The sequence below is a fragment of the Solanum lycopersicum genome, chromosome 11, assembly GCF_036512215.1.
Source record: "Solanum lycopersicum chromosome 11, SLM_r2.1".
NCBI classification, from domain to species: Eukaryota; Viridiplantae; Streptophyta; class Magnoliopsida; order Solanales; family Solanaceae; genus Solanum; species Solanum lycopersicum.
Window position 1 is genome coordinate 61,592,000 of NC_090810.1, and position 16,974 is coordinate 61,608,973.

Sequence of the window (16,974 nt, forward strand, 5' to 3'; positions counted from 1 at the left end):
AAAATTCCATCCTCTACTATAAAGTACTATGTAGTTGGTATTATCGAACAAAAATCCTTCTCTAAAGTAACTCTAAAAATTTGAACTTAGATGGAAGATCATAGTTGGAGGTTGAAGCGATATAAAAGTAGTGTTAACATAGTACTAGTCTCAAAATTTTCCACCATATAAAAGTAGTGTAAAGAAAGTACTAGTCTCAAAATTTTTGCAGCAAAAACAAAGCTCAATTGTCAAAGAAACAAAAAAGTTACATTTTATAAGGCATATATTTTGAATTCATTGTTGTCATCAGAGAGGGCTGAATCAGAGTATTCCATAGAGTTCCTTCTCATGCTCTTCTTGTTGGATGACTCGATGCGATGCTTAATGACCCAATATAACATTACTCCGATTGTTGAAGCCATTATAGTTGCCCCGAGTACTGTTACAATAACTGCCATCACCCAATAACGCGTGCCAACGACTACAAAAGATAGAGCCAAGTATGCAACTGATACAAACACACATGCTACCCACATTAGCTTGTTTATGATTGCCATCAACTTCTTCTTTGCTTTGCTCTCTATAGCCACCACTGTTGTCTGCACTACCACAACTGCTAGTGAAATGAATAACGCGATTGAGTCAAAGACAAAGAACACCAGGAATCCAGGGTGGTTTGATATGTTTGCTTCTCCAATTATATGGCCCGCTGGGAGGTTGGTCGGATCCATATAGTATTGCCCTGGCACTTGAAATATTCCTGCAAACGCAACTGTGGCAATGAGTACAGCTACAACTGTGGTTGAGTTGATCGCGTTGTTAAGCCCTTCTCTGTGCATCTTGTGCAACCGCTTGGCAATGCCTTGAATGCGTCTTCTAGTTTGTTTTGTGTGTTTTAACTGATCGTGAACCTCGTGCTTAATGTCACTAACGGTTTGCTTCAACTCTCTAGCTGGATTCGTTGCCTGTGGCTTTAGCACTCGGGCACTCTGAACCCCATATTCCTGCAGGATGGCTACTGTGTCAGCCTGTGACATTTTCTCAGCAGTGTCTAGAGCTGTTTCATGTGACCTATTGATAACTTCCGTGTCTGTTTCGTTCTGTGAGAGCAGCAATTTAACAACCTGCATAAGCTTAAAACAAGTTAGTTCTCCTCAGTGATCAACAATTACTCTTAATTTATACTATCAACAATTTGGATCAAATATGAAGTAAGTTGTTCAAGTGCAAGGACTACATCCATGACATGCTAATAACACATGTAGACACGAAAAGAGTGTAAATTTTCGTCTCTAAGTGAAACACACGAAAAGATCAGCAATATTGTACAGCTTTCGTTTTCTGTCCCGGGCACAGAGAGCAGACCTAGGATTCAGTGTCTCATATTTACATGCGTGATAAATGACATTTCCACAAACTTCGCGCAGACGTTTTCTCATATTATTCTGTAAGTACTGTTTTCCCATCTAACATCAGCTACAGAAAGAAGTTTTAAATGAAACATACCTCAGCCCTTCCTTTACGAGACGCTATATGCAAAGGTGTGTTTCCCTTATTGTCGACCATGTTAAGTAATGAAGGATCAGCGTTAGTGAGCTCCTCTACAACCTCGAGATTTTGTCCTTTGACAGCCATGTGAAGTGCGGTCTGTCCCTTGTTATCCATCCGCGTTGCGATCCCTGGCTCCTTACTCAAAAGAGCCTTCAAAACCTGCAAATGTCCATTTCTTGCTGAAGAATGTAATGCGGTTTTCCCATTACTTTTAGCTATAGTGGCCAAACTGCTTTGTTCCTCCAAGAGATAATTCACCATCTCTAAGTGCCCTTGGTTCGCTGCAGTATGCAAAGCTGTTGTATTTACTACATCAACAGTCATAGCAAGCTCGGGATGTGCTTCCATCAATACCTTCACCACATCTGCAACATTACCAAAAATGAACAAGCTAGTTCATCAAAAAATTCATAAACTAGACATCAGAATAGGTAAAGTTGCCTCCAAGTGACCAGAATGTCACAGGTTCGAGTTGTGGAATTTTTTTTGTAGAAATGCAGGTTAAGGCTGGATACAATAGACCATCGTATTCGGGCCCTTCCATAAATCAACCCCACACATAGCTGAAGCTTAGTGCACCAGATTACCTTTTTTTAGAGATCAGAAAATGGAAAAGGCTAAAATGATGCTCTACCTAGCTAGCTTAGTTCAACTAAACTCAGTATTTTTGACATGGAAAATTTCAATTTTTGAAACCCAATACTTCAAAAGTAGAATGAATTTAGTGCTAAGAACATTAAAGATTTAATCCTAGATACGCGTCTGATGGAACATTGACAGCTTACCTAAATCTCCTTGTTTGGCAGCAATGTGCAGTGCATCAAAGCCGTTCCTGGCTTTGATTCCAGCTGCAACGAGATCATAGTACATGATCATCTCCCTAACCACCTCATAGTAACCATATTCAGCTGCAACATACAAAGGTGTCTCTCCAGCTGAATTTTGCTTTATCAATAACTCTGCCAATTCTTCCTCATCCGTTTCCTCGATAGTATTTTTGATTGCAACAAGATTTCCAGCTCTAGCTGCCGAATGCAAGGCACTATCATCGCGTTTCCCTGTTAATTGTTTCGTCATCTTTTTCCGGGGTGTAGTTGGCTGAGCTGCTGGTGTCTCCATCTTATTAAAAGTTCCCAATATGCTATGTATTCTTGTTCCCTCACAACACTTAAATCAACAAATCATGTTTTTCAACTCTAGTAAACTTTCAAGAAACAAACTTTATTGGATAATCACACATTCCTGGATTCATCAAAAGCAAAAATTCACTAATATTATCAATAGCCTGAAAACAACAAAAAAAATTTAAACATTTTTTTTTCCACATGAAGAAAAGACTTTCACTTTCAATCTTTAATTCATGAATTCCATTACACTAGCTAGCCAGCAATCAACAAAAAATGAAGCTTTTAGATTATATTTTTCCTAGGCCAGAATACCCGTCACCTCCCACCAACAACAAGTACCAAATATCCTATGTCTTGTTTTCATTCCTTAAGTATACAACACCATCAAATAAAGACAAAGAAAAAAGGGAATTTTTTTCACCTGGGCATGAAAAAGCCCTCCACCTTTTTGCAATATTTTTGATATAATTTCAAGAACCCCTCCAAGAGAAAGCTTTTTTATGATGAAATTAAACAACCTTTGTATATTGGTTTTTAGAAATGGAAGATAAGCTTCTTAAAAAGGACATGCATTAAACAACTAAAAGAAAAACTAGAACCACCACCCTGAGTTCTTGAACAAAAAGAGAGAAAAAAAAAAGAACCAAAAGAATGGAACTTTTTTTTTTTTAATTTGAAGTTGGTGGTGATGATTTGAATATTGAATTTCACATTAAGAATATTAATGGTTTATTATTATTATTATAATATTATTTGTTTTTAAATAATTTGAGATGAAACTGAAGAAAAAAATTTGCTTCCTTTGGTTGGTCAATAGTTTCACTAACCATATTACCAGAAGGTCTAGACACCACACACATATATCTGTGCTGTAATTTTTTAGACACATCACTCCAAATATAGAAAGACAGACATCATGAAATATTTGAAAAAGGGCATAATATTTTCAGTTTTCAAAAATGAAAAATAATCCGAATGGTATTTGGTTTGAATTGTTTATTTTTTCCCTTGGGAAGTCAAAGAGGATTGGAGTTGACTCGACCCACAACCTTAGGATTGAAGATGAGATGTTTAACATAATTTTTTCAATTCATTGGGGTGATAAAAACTTTGATTTCTTTTTCGTATTATTTTAAAAAGCTCATATAGAAACATGTAACTTGTTGGTGTGATGGATTTTGCATGCGAAGGAAACCAGAAATTGATTTAGAAAATTGGATATAATTGACGTAATTTGCCTGGTGACAACTTGACTCTACTGCTTTTACGAAATTGATTGTTTTGGAATAAACCTTTTAGGCTAGAAATTTAATTCTAACACAACACACACAATATGTTGTTAGATCATAAAATTAAAAGACATGACGATGTTCTTGACAATTCTTTGGTCCAGACGTTAGAAGTCAGTACATGAACCTTGAGAACAAGTCAAAGAGAAACGGGCAGTCAATATTCGAATAAATCAATTCATAAAACAAAAATAATGCAGCTCAATACATAGTAAAGAAGCAAAGACATATGTGTTTGCTTGTCATTCGACATGAAAAAATTACATAATCTGTGTATGTTAGCTCACTTAGATTTCCATGGGAACTTTTCTTTTGATCAATGAAATAACACATCAAGGAATGTGAGACAAACGCATTATAAATAAGGCATACAAGAGATTAAGAGGCTACATTCCTCTTTCAGCAAATGATGTGATTACCTATCACTTGCCTTGATGTGATTGAACTTCAACGACTGTGAGACAAACATGAATAAACCAGGCAGACGAGATTAAGAGGCTACAAAGTTCTCATTCAGCAAAGGATGTGATAAGCTATCACTTGTGCCTTGTACCATTAATTTGTAGAGTGCATAGCCTCCTCTGTGGCAGCCAGGCATTTTAGAAGCCATGTTCTCTAGATCACTCTGACAAAAAAGAAAGAGTAGGAAATTAAGTCATGGATAAGTAATATGAGCTGGTGATGTCCGTAAATCATAAACAAAACAATAGTAAAGTAGTCCAGCACATGAACAACAGTCTTAAAATGCTCAAACTGAAACTTCGCATGACAAATACAATGCAAGCTTTAGCTGCTAAATGGCCCCAGATAGAACAGAAAGAAAATTCCTCTAAGGTTCATATTATGCAATTTCATGCTCAGAAGGGTAGAGGATTGTTTTGGTTAGAAGGATCTCATCCATTTTAAGGGTTTGAGTGATGCTTTGAATAAGAAGACACCAGGATCAAGCATTGTGGAGCTGTAAGGTAGAACCAAAGGATAGATTTGCAATTATCACTAACTCAGAAATAAGCTCCATGTTACAAATAATTTATTTCTATTCTAAAGAAACTAAAAATAGCAAATCACAACAAAATTGGGATGAATCAAACATTTTATGAATATTCTATGAGCGACAGGAGTTCTATATGATTGCAAAGATGACATTGATGCTACAAGTTTCCAGAAGGAATCTGAAAGACTCCAACTTTAACTACAAGCTCCAATTGGCTCCCACTTTAACTATATAGCTCCAGCCTTTCCGGAACACTCACATGCTGAGATGCTCTTCCCCCCACCCCCCTCGATTTCCGCTAGGTTAAGCTCCACGGAGCTCAACAAAAGTGGTTCCATACATAAGTTAAGGAAAAATTAAGAGATAAGACTAGTTACGAGAATTAATTTAACAATTTGTTAAACTAACCATTGAAACAGCATAAAGCTGAGTTGACTCGAAGCCATCCTGTGCATTAGAATACAGTAGTTGAATTTCATCTGACCGAAGATCGCATTTGATGAAGAAAAAAGCAGTTGGTCTGACATTCAATAATCTTCTGGATATACCAATAAAGATGGGGCTGGACTGAGTATAACATCAAAGATAAAGAATAAAGAACAAGAGTTAGATGGCTTCTACAAAATATGATGCAATCTTATCAATAGGAACGGCATCTGAGTGTGCACGTAAAAACAACCACCTCTCAAGAATTGCAGAGAGCCATATTCATAAATAATTTACCAGTCTCCAACTGATCATATTATGAATACAACTTTATTTTGCAGCTGATAATCCATGTATCCTACATATTACGTATACTACATTTGTAAAAGTTAACCTTTAGATGACAATATTAACCCCCAAAACACACAAAAAGTAATACATGTTGTAATGCTCAAACAATTTCCTACTTAGCTAATTATGTTTGTCATATATCAAAGTTCCCTAAATAATTCCCGTCACGGATGAAAAGATCATGTTTGTAATGTGACAGTTAATTGAGAGATGAAAGTTTTGAGGTATATCTTACTGACAAATCAAGTGAGAAATCATAACTACGTGTTACTCGAAATAGATGATCATATAAAGATTTGTATGTGACAAATTGACAACACCACCAATATTATAATTCTCAAGATCCGACGTGATTATGCTATTTTTGTATAATTACCCAGAATGATATACAGGCTGAGGCCTGATAAGACACTACAAAATAGACACATTTCACTAGTCTGCCACCCAAAATTTCTGAGTATTAGGAATTACATGCTTATACGGATAGAGGAGTGAGAAGTGGAAAGTTTAAAAAAGAGTTGATAATAAACTTAATCATCATCCTCACAAATTGCAGACCAAGAAAAAGTCAAATACACCCCCACCCCCCCACCCCAAGAAAAATAAAAGAAGAAAAGGATCAAATAAATAATAGAGAAGAGAGAAAATAAAATAAAAGAAAAGGTCGGAAGTATCACTATTAACAAGGAAGCAGCCTTTCTCCCAATTAGTGTTTTTACTTCCTATAACAAATTGGAAAGGTCATACATGAAAGGAAGAAAGAACGATGGCGATTAGGGTAACGAAAATCACCACTTACGAGGGAATCTGCAGGAGTTCCAATTTCTTCAACAACTTCACGGACAATGCTGTCAAACATTTCCTGAGAAACTTTGCTGTTAATCATGTGACATTGATTCAGCTCTTGGAAGCCTTCATGGGAGATTATTCCGACTTCTTGGGGCTGTTAAAAGAATAAAATATAATCATGCCATGCATTGCTAATTACCTGGACATATTTGGGTCATTGTAAACAAAGAATCCACAGCTTAATCTTGGTATAAAACAAGAGTTATTTGCATGAAAGCAGTCACACATTCAAAATCTCTTAGGCGATATTCTAATTAAATAACCCTATACACAATAGTTTGCTGATTTCTTAAAAGCAGGTGAAGTTAAGGAAATACAGATGACAAGTTACCCAACTTAAAATTACTTTTCAGTTAAAACGTCTATCCAGAAGTTATTTTCAACATGAAATTGTTAAGAGTAGCTTGTTGGGTTGCAACCATTTTTGCCCCTCCCATTTTGAATTGCGAAAGCTTATATTTATCAGAAATTCATTACCAATCAAAGTTGTCCTTACTACATGAAGTGAGATACCTCTGGATGGCCTCCAGGAAAAACAAAATATCCAGGGAATTCTCCAACTTTATTACTTCTCTGAAGCACAAGTATTCTTCTGTCAGAAGTCTCCACAACTGCACCATTACCAAGAGGACTTGATGTGTGCTGACACTGTATACAGTCATCTGCAGGAAACCAATTAAATCTCTTACTACAAATGAAAAATAGGTTTTCGACCTGGAATATCAGTTAGAATAATATTCATCCCCTTTCGAGTACTCGAACTGCCGGTTCTCTGAAATGTCACGCCATGTTGCATCACATAAGAAATTGCATCCTTTTAAAATTCTTAAGGCATCAAAATTCAAATTAGCTGCAGATTGATTTTGGAATGTTTAAAAGAGAAAAGAAGAGGAAACCACAAGAAATAAGAAAAAGGTTGTGGTTATATTGCAGTTCATATATGATGCATGCACACCACTCCGCGCTAAGGGATTCAAGAGCTTTGCATCAACTCGCTACTTCAGAGACTTGGAAGGAACATGGAATGAAGGCCTGAAGCTCAAAACCCTGATGAAATGGAAGTACAGAACTCCACTTGGAGGAATACTTGGAGCAGGGAGAAGGACTCGCTTGCGATATGAGATTCTAAGCTTGATGTGACTGCACCTCAAGTCACATTCAGCCTAAAACTTTAAGGCTCGCTTTTGGAGTTGTGTAGAAGGATGCGACGCAAGAGAGAGATGCGACGCTGCAAGCTACGTCGCATACTACACTGGCAGCCCGTTTGGGCTGTTTCTGTAAATATTTAAGTTTCATTTTGGGCATTTATGTAATAGCTAGCCTGGACTACAAATAGAGGAGAATATCTCATTTAGACTTGGATTATTTTGAGATTATATAAATTGGAAGAGCGGAATTCTTGTGGGAGTGGGGCTACAGCCTATGTTGCTAAACAATGTTTGGGATTGCTTGCTTGAAGATTTCATTGCCTCTTGAGGGTTATCTCAGGTAAATTGCTTGCTCGAAGAATTAATCGCCTCTTGAGGGTTATCTTATAGATTTGGTGCTTGTTTTTGGATTCTTAATTGTAGGTTTTGGCTTTCATATAACCATTGTTGTCGATTAGTTCCTTACTTGTGTCTATCTTCTATCCTTTATTTCTTGTTATTAGAGTTTAGGGTCTCTTTCTATTTCCGCATTATCGATATAATGTCAATATAGCAGTTATGTTGGACATATAAAAGGTACAAGTACAATCATTTCCAACAGTAAGAAGGAAGGCAGACAACCAATTGTATATCATTGGAAGCTTACCTTCAGATGGAACAAGAAATCTTTCCCACATAGGACTTAAATTTGTTCCCACGAATGTCCTGATGAGAATTTTTTTTCAAATGTTAGAAGATTATTTTATCCTCTATTTTTCGCTCTTCCACTATACAAGTAAATGCATGGATACAAGTAAAGTGTAGACGGCACATGGCAGACATTTACAAGTTCTCGTTTTTCAGACCCCAAGATTTTAACAACACAAATAAAGAACATAAACAGTGGTATGGAAGATGCCTCATATAGATATTGATGAGTAAATATACAATTGAAATCAGGGAAGATGACAAATTAAAGGAGGATTGATATGTATGAAAACAATTTGGCAGAACTTCAGAAAGTAAACCTAGTTTTTCAAGACATGGAGCATACAACACCAAAGATCTAATTCTCCATTTTACAGTAGATGGTATCCCTTGCAAAAAGTAGTGCCTAAACAGCATAAAGAAGAATCAGTAAAATAGAAAATCTTGAAGTTTCCACAACTACGCTGAAAGTTAAGCAGACACTTTCTGGTAAGAAAAGAGTTTTAATTTGGGATTCCAGAGTGTTAATATGCCGTCACCACTATCAATATCTTCATTCTGCAATACGTATTTTTTAAAACACCGGTGATGTCGGCAATACTAACTGCAGATGTCAACCAGAAATGTGGAGAAACTAAAAAAATGGGCTGGGGAGGATTCAATGTGCTGCCTGGTGTAATTAATGTTGATTCCCAACTACAAGAAATAGGGTATTCTAAAGAACAAATCTCATTGAATGATTCATGGTTCAGACGTTCTGGAGACAAGATTGGGACAACAAATTAGCTTGTCCGAATTGCACTGGGCAGAGTAAATTATTATAGTTTTCCATCACATGCACATCAAATGAAAAATCACATACTTAAATGAAATGATAATGGAAGGAAGGAAAGAAGAAGGAGAAATATAGAGAAGAACCTATAATCTGTCAGACCAAGATGAAGGGAAACATGAGGTTGTTGCTTGGGATCATTCTCTACATTGAAGTTGTACCCACCATACTGTAAAATCAGCATATAGAAGAAAAACTTAAGAGGAATAAATCAAGGATATGCAGCTTATTGGGTGAATCTGATAAACGAGAAATGACCAGGTATACTCTCTTATAAGTGAGTAGCCACTGTGGTCATAAAAGTGAGTGACAAACACTAACTGTCCAAAATCTAGATTGAACAGCTATTAGTCAAACACTCTGTTATTCAGTATTTTAGAAGTAAAACATATGCAATGGCAAAAGCATGCAGCATACCCTGAACTTTGTTCCATTGTAAAGTGATGAACTTTGTTCAACTCTTGCATCCCATATCTAACAAACCTTACACCATTCAAAAGATTCAGAACAAATTTGGTGTTTGTACAAGTGATAATTATAACTTTTGATCGTACAGACTATTGACGAGAAAACTAGATTTTGATATTTGGCCTTTCAATCAGGAATGATTCCAACAATCAGCAAAAGTTAGTATCATTGGTGAAATATGCTTTCTGTTTCTTGTTGCATGAAACCATAACTATTTGGAAGTCAAACATTTTATCTTGACTATGAACTTTTCAAATGTTTCCTGCACATCTTTTGTTAAAAGACTCTGATATATAGTACTTTACGTCTAATTTTAACACGAAAAATACAAGGAATCAACGTCAAATTTCATATTGACAATTAGCATTAACCTCACGGCTCGTACTCCTTCGTCCTATTATTCCTTCTTTTCGGAACAAACTAAGCAGCATTAATTGATGAGTACACACCAGCTCAGTACAGCAGGTAGATTACACATGGTAAAGAAGCTACAAAATTTTCCTTTGTACTTTTCATACTAAAAATAACTAGTTTTAACTTATGAATCCAGAAACACGAAAAGAAGGAGAATGTAACAGAACCTCAGAAATGGACTTCTCCAAAGTATGATCCGTATGGGGAATCCTATCGTATACTTCATCGAAAACAACTGACACCTTATACCAAATGAACAAATTCAGATCACAAAAAATGAGCATACAGAATAAAAAAAACAGACATAAGTAAGGTAAATTAACCTGTGAAGGAGATAAACCAGAAGGACATGAGAATAGCAGCTTGAATTCGTGACCTCCATCACAGCTGAGCTTCTCCTCCATTTTGTTTTCTCCGATTGAACACACAGAGAAACGCTCGATTGATCAAATTACAGTGAAATGGTAGGAGAAGATGAGTTACTGGGCCTCAGCCGGGTTGGGTGTAGTTCGAGTTTTACGGGGCGAAGTGCCACAAGTAACTGTTTTTTGGACTTATTTAAATAATAGCCAACAAATTATGAAGGTTTAAAGTTTAGCTACTTCAAAATCAATTTCAACCTGTTTTTAAGAGTTTTTATTTGCATATTCTCATATTAAATATATGAAATACTATCTACTTAGTATTTATCTATATCACAGTTATAAATTAAATATTTTGCTCGTCTGAAATTAAAATAACTCAAAAGAAATTAAATTGTATTTTTTTTTTCATAGAATACATGTTGAGTAAATCATCTTTTTGGTCGGTATGATATTTAGTGATTTTTCCACTTCGAAAGGAAGAAGTTACATTAACCAATATTTTGATGATTGAGAAATGTTAGTATTGATATTAAATGAAATTGACACAAGTAGTACTACTCAAGTGTCTAACGTCTTAGTAAATGGAGGAATGAGACTTCACAATCTTAGCTTCTTACATTGAAATTTGAAAGGTGTTATTCCTATGACCTCCTTATAATAATCAATAGAAGTGGTGTAAATACCTCCTCTTTTGACAAGTACAAGTTTTATCTTTTTTAAACCTTTATTGCTCGTTAAATCATGATATTAATTACGAATTTTGTTATTTAGCTATTAAATTTATTTGTCACTAATTCATATTTCTTTTTTTAAAAAAGAAGATAAAAATGTGTTATCTCTAATAATTTAAAGTTTTTAATTATTTGTAAAGCTAGTATGTTATGAATTTGTACCTCCTTCGAATTAACAAAACCTCATCGTACGATATGTCAAATATATAGATCGAGATCAATCAATTAATAGCATCCATTCCTTTCTTACGATGATCCATGCCTTGCTTCTTAGGTAAGAATGTTTGTATGCAAATTAAATGAATTATCTTGTGATAACAATAAATGAGCGAAAGGCCGATACAACGAGTTGCTAGGGATTATGCTTTGCTACTTGCTCAACATTATTCCATGTCAACTTGGAAAAGGTTGGCCTACATATTCAGAAAAGCTCTATCCATTTATCTATCAGAAGAAAGTACAAGGACCTACTAATAATTACAGTGTCTGATCACCAAGTGGAGAGCATAGCCATTAAAGGAAGAATTGGTTGGGAGGTAAAAAATTAGGTTTCAAATTTCAAACATCAAACTAAATTTCTAAGAATAGGACTTATAAGGCACACAACTTTGATGGTTTTTTCTTATTATATTCGCCTCGTACGTAATAAAATTTATAAATACTTTTCAATTAACTATGATGATTTTAAATTTAAGACTTGAACCTGAAACCTTTAATAAACGATGATAAGATACGTATCACTCAACCATAACCGGGATTGGTACAATAACTTTTATTGCTGCAGTGGTATTGTCGGGATTAGTTTGGACATTGCAGGTTTGTTTGTCATGTGCATCTTAAATTGTCTTAGTTGGACATATACCAAATCATAATACAAAATAAATGTCTTTAAGGGGAAGTAGGGTAGAAATGAGTGAGTCAGTATTTATATAGTTTGAGGGGTCAGTACTCGGTATACATATATAGTTTGAGGGAATAATCGATTCCGCCAAAAGTGAATTTAAGATTTGAAGATTTTGGGTGCACTAATATTATTTTAGCTCAAATATTTAATATTATTTTAGCTCAAATATGAGTTTTAAGATAAATTTAAAATAAGAACAATGAAATAAACACTCAAGCTAAATTCAAACGCAGGTCTTATGAGTTGATTCTCTAGCTTGTACCAACAATGCAATGACACTCTTACACTTTTAATGGGTGCGCTGTTATTATTTTTTAATTTCTATCAGTTTCTCAAAATAATTATATATATATATACGTGATATTTTCTAAAGTTAGCAGATTCACACTAAATGGGTGGGTCTGCCTCTGATTGGTGGAGGATTTGCGGTCTTTAGTATTTTTCCTTCAACACTTTTAAGTAATAAAAATGCAGACAAAAATATCCCTAATATCAAAGCAAATAAATCACAAGTCAAAAAAAGAATTCATTGAACACAAATTATGTCATATAAAGCATAAGTTCAATTTTAGAATATTACACTTTAAAAAGATCATACAGTACTGAACTTATACCTTATAAGACATATATATAACCCATGGCTTTGCCTCTTTTGTTTTTTTTTTTACTTTAGACATATCTTGGATGTAATGGCATAAGTTTTTTTTGTAAATTTGGACGTGTCAGTTTTAGAACATTATACCATACAGGGAATTATGTCTATTTGTCATAACTAATGTCTTGGAGCATGCATATATATATGTACAATAATATGAATGTGTGTTTATATGCATAACATGTGTCAAACAACTTATTTTTTTAATATTAAGGATAAGTGTTTGCCTTGCGAATTAAATAGAATTAAACTTATGCTCTAGGGAAAATATTCTCTCAAAATATTTGTCTAGCGGAATTAAGTCATAGTTAAAGGTAATTGGGACAACAATTTTTTTTATAAAATGAGTAGTATAGGTAAAGAGTAGACCATCCAAAATTGTATACAAATTATGAAATCTCTAAAACTATAGTGTCTACATCACATTTAATTATCAAACACAAAAAAATAAATAAAAAATCCTTCCTGATAAATATTTTTTATTAAAAAACTTACTTGCATATTTGGTTCAAAGCCTTGGACACAACACTCAATAATATCTTTAAGCTGACTTAAACCAACAACAATGTATGTAACTAATAAGAAAAGTAGTACTTAAAATACTAAGAACAATAATAGTATGATATTGTTCATTTTCAAGCAAGAAAAAAAAGACAAAACTCAAGAGATAACATAATCATCTGGAATAATGAAAGTATGTGGATCTTCATGATCATGTAGCCATCCAAATTGTTCCATGAAAGGATTCACTATAGTTTTAGGTGGATAATTATCAATGCAATCTTTCCACACATTCCCATCATCCAAATCTCTTAACACTTGCCATAAACAACTATTACACTTGAATCCAGCTCCAAAGCTAATCATAAGCATTTTATCACCTTTCTTTAACCTTTTTTTAGCCTCCATATACCCTAACACATACCATAGGCTACTTGCTGAAGTGTTACCAAATCTATGTAATGTCATTCTTGCTGGCTCTAAATCATGTTCACTTAAGTTCAAATTTGCACCAACACCATCAATTACTGCTTTACCTCCAGTATGTAGACAAATATGATCTACACCTGTTTTGAAATTGATCTTAGGCCCTCCTTTTGTTGAGCTCCAATTCATTTTTTTCATAAATATCGCGATTGAATATCTAAGTAGCTCCCTTATTGGAAGGATCAAGGGTGCAATTTGTTTCAAATTATCGACTAGTGCACGTGAAGCAGCCTTTGGTAGTGTTTTATCAAGGTGGAACCCTGTGTTACCTTGAATATCCTCCCTTTGTGCACAACTATCATAAGCTTCATCTTTTGCACCATGATGTACCCTAACTAGTTGCTTCAATTTGAACATGGCTTTGTTTTTTAAAGACAATTTGTTTGTCAATAAAATGGAGCAACCTCCTGACCTAAACAAACAATTAGAAAGAATCATAGATCTATCATTCCCAACGTACCAATTTGGACTCAAGGACTCTGATGTCACAAGAAGTGCAACCTTGTTCTTCTCATTCTTGAAGATATTTTCAACTATATTTAGTGATATGAGGCTAGCACTACACCCCATTCCGGTGAGGTTATACACTTTGATGTCTTCTCTCATCTTATAGTAATTGATTATTCGTGCAGCCATCGATGGCATAGAAGCTAACATGGATATATTCACCACAAGAACATCAATTTGACTAGGGGAAATTTTGTTTCTCTTGAAGAGCTTGTCAATGCTATCATGGAAAAACTCTTCCATTTCCAATATCCCATCTTTATAAGTAGGACATGCTTCACGACCATCAAACACCATTCTTGGTGCATATGTTTGTTCACCAATGCCGGAGCTAACGACAGCTTTCAAGAGGAACTTATACTCATTTAGGCCAAGGTGTTTGTTCCTCATAATTATCTCCCCTGAAAATTTTGTGCTAAGCATTCGATCATCGGTTGGCTTGTGACATTCATAGTCCAAAATGTAACAATTTTGGTGCCTCTCTCGATCTATAATCTTCCATATTAAATAGAGTATGTATAGTAAAGGAAGACCATAGAACAAATTGGAAATGAGATCCATGAGAAACAACAAAGTGGAGCAAATTGTACACTTCTAGTGGTTTTTTTTTTGTTTGTTGTTGTTGATGAGAAATCCAATTCGAAGTCTAAGTATAAATAGGAGGATCCAAGTTGCACATGCATGTGATTACCTTGTGATGTAAGCTCCATTTCCCATCGAGAGGTTATGATACTGATAAAGAGTACTCCTATTTTATTAGGGCCAAGCGAGGACTAAATGTTCCTGTCGAGAGGTCATGATACTGATAAAGAGTACTCCTATTTTATTAGGGCCAAGCAAAGACTAAATGTCATTGTACCATATGATATTGTCTTCTTCCAAGTCCCACCATGCACCAATTGATCGGTGCAAATATTCATATTTTATACACACATTAGGTATGTGAAAAAGAAAGATTAACTTCCATCAACTTTCTAAATTAACAAAAACATCCCCAAAAATCACATCTCTCTCCATTTCATATTTGTAGTTTGAGTTGACTACAACCCTTAATATGTAGTAAAGTTATTTAATTTAGTGTAGCTAAAATTATTGATTTGATGATTTTTAGGGAGAAAATATATGGTTTGTTATTCTAACGATGATTAGAACCTTATTTTAGTTAACTAGATTTAAATCATTAGTCCTAAGATCGAATATACATATCTTCATCAAGTAACTAGAACTTGAAAAAAATGAAGATAAGAGAAAACTAAAAAGAGTTGCCATGCGTCAAAAATAATTTGAAATACATTGCATCTTAAATATATAGTTTGTAATTTTTCAACATGGAGATTCGAATAAACCCCTTCCTACATAGATTCGTTCCTGATGAGGGGACCAAATTGACTGTTTAATCAAATTGCATTGTAACAATTGTTCATTCTATCAAAATTTGAGCTCAATACTGCAATTCACTGTATATCTCATTGATATAGTACGCGATATATAACAATAAGAGATATGAACAAAGAGACAGAAGATTGAAAAATATAAACTCATATTAATTTCATTATCAAAGAGAATGATCACAATTAATATGTACAATCAACTAATCTATTATTTGCTTAATATGCTCAATTTTTATTTTTTTTTCACCCTAATGCGCTTAGTTTAGTAAATTATTTGCCTTGATCAGAATAATACTTCTTATCCTTTGAACTGCTTAGTAATTTCTGTTTTTTTGATTTTGGTATTGGGCTTCTATTGGGCCTAATCCTTTTTTTCTTTTTTAGTTTTGGTTTACATTTCAAGGGAATGAAGAATTAATTGGGAGGCAAAATTAGGTTACAAACTTCAAATAATAATAAATGATTCAAAGAATATATAGGACCATGGCGCAACTTCAACGAGTGGTTTGATATTGTATGAGATATTTAAAGTTATTTTATGGGTTGAGATATTCTATGAAATTAGTCATTTTATTATATGAATAATTGATTTCATCAACTTTTTATTGTTTTTAAAATATTTAATCAATTTCATTTTTAACCGCACAAAATAAAACTAATTGTATATTTTATATATTATCTTTATCTCGCGTATCAAACGATCTACGAGTACTTTTACAACTAGGGCTAGTTTTAAATATTGAACTATCGTTCTTCATGTGCATCTTAAATTGTCTTAGTTGGACATGCACCTAAGTCATGAATACAAAATAAATTCATCACACATTATGACATTAAAGGAAGTGGGGTAAGTGAAATGAGTAAGTATAGGTAGCTGTTACAGGGTCAGAGAACTCCCAAATTATTATTGATTTTAGTTTGATTGCACATAAAATTTAAAATAATTAAAAGAATAATTTTACTCGTTTAGTGGTAGGAGAGAAGCAAAGTAAGAACAAGTGGTTCACGATAGATTATCTCTTATGTATATATATAATAGATGTTGAATTTTCTTAACTTCTTTTTACTTTTTCATATTTTAATTAAATCACTATCTAATTCTTAGTTCGTCATTGTCTACTAAACTAAATATATAAATAATGTATCATATATCATTTCGAATTTTATAATCTTAAACATATTTATTTGGATAAGAAAACGTAATCTCATAATGATGTGAGGACCTCTAAAAAAGAAAAACCTACCTGCAAATTTGATTTAGAACGAAGTATATTAATTAACAATATCTTTGAATTGACTTAAACCAATGAGAAAAA

General features: G+C 34.0%; 3 protein-coding genes across 6 annotated transcripts; all 3 read right to left on the minus strand.

Moving 5' to 3' along the window:
- Positions 1 to 145: 145 nt before the first annotated feature.
- LOC101259311 (ankyrin repeat-containing protein At5g02620-like) lies at positions 146 to 3,347 on the minus strand. Its single transcript, XM_010315242.4, has 4 exons — positions 3,082 to 3,347; positions 2,319 to 2,775; positions 1,489 to 1,898; positions 146 to 1,106 (listed from the first exon to the last, which is right to left on the minus strand). The coding sequence occupies exons 2-4, from the start codon at positions 2,650 to 2,652 to the stop codon at positions 255 to 257; spliced, it is 1,596 nt and encodes a 531-aa protein (XP_010313544.1). The 5' UTR covers positions 2,653 to 2,775; positions 3,082 to 3,347; the 3' UTR covers positions 146 to 254.
- An 814-nt stretch (positions 3,348 to 4,161) lies between these two features.
- Positions 4,162 to 10,650, minus strand: LOC101259608 (nudix hydrolase 9). 4 transcript variants are annotated; one of them, XR_002026182.3, is made up of 9 exons: positions 10,442 to 10,646; positions 10,286 to 10,360; positions 9,654 to 9,710; positions 9,323 to 9,405; positions 8,364 to 8,422; positions 7,083 to 7,231; positions 6,520 to 6,663; positions 5,352 to 5,505; positions 4,162 to 4,574 (listed from the first exon to the last, which is right to left on the minus strand). XR_002026182.3 is itself a non-coding variant. In XM_004251252.5 (9 exons), the coding sequence occupies exons 1-9, from the start codon at positions 10,520 to 10,522 to the stop codon at positions 4,440 to 4,442; spliced, it is 942 nt and encodes a 313-aa protein (XP_004251300.1). In that variant the 5' UTR covers positions 10,523 to 10,650; the 3' UTR covers positions 4,162 to 4,439. The 4 variants fall into 4 exon arrangements, 3 of the variants coding, with proteins under 3 accessions (XP_004251300.1, XP_010313545.1, XP_010313546.1); XM_004251252.5 differs by having other exon boundaries at positions 5,352 to 5,510; positions 10,442 to 10,650; XM_010315243.4 differs by lacking the exon at positions 9,654 to 9,710 and having other exon boundaries at positions 5,352 to 5,510.
- A 2,571-nt stretch (positions 10,651 to 13,221) lies between these two features.
- Positions 13,222 to 16,892, minus strand: LOC101260109 (3-ketoacyl-CoA synthase 3-like). The gene has a single exon (XM_004251254.5). The coding sequence runs from the start codon at positions 14,826 to 14,828 to the stop codon at positions 13,434 to 13,436; it is 1,395 nt and encodes a 464-aa protein (XP_004251302.2). The 5' UTR covers positions 14,829 to 16,892; the 3' UTR covers positions 13,222 to 13,433.
- Between the last annotated feature and the right edge of the window lie 82 nt (positions 16,893 to 16,974).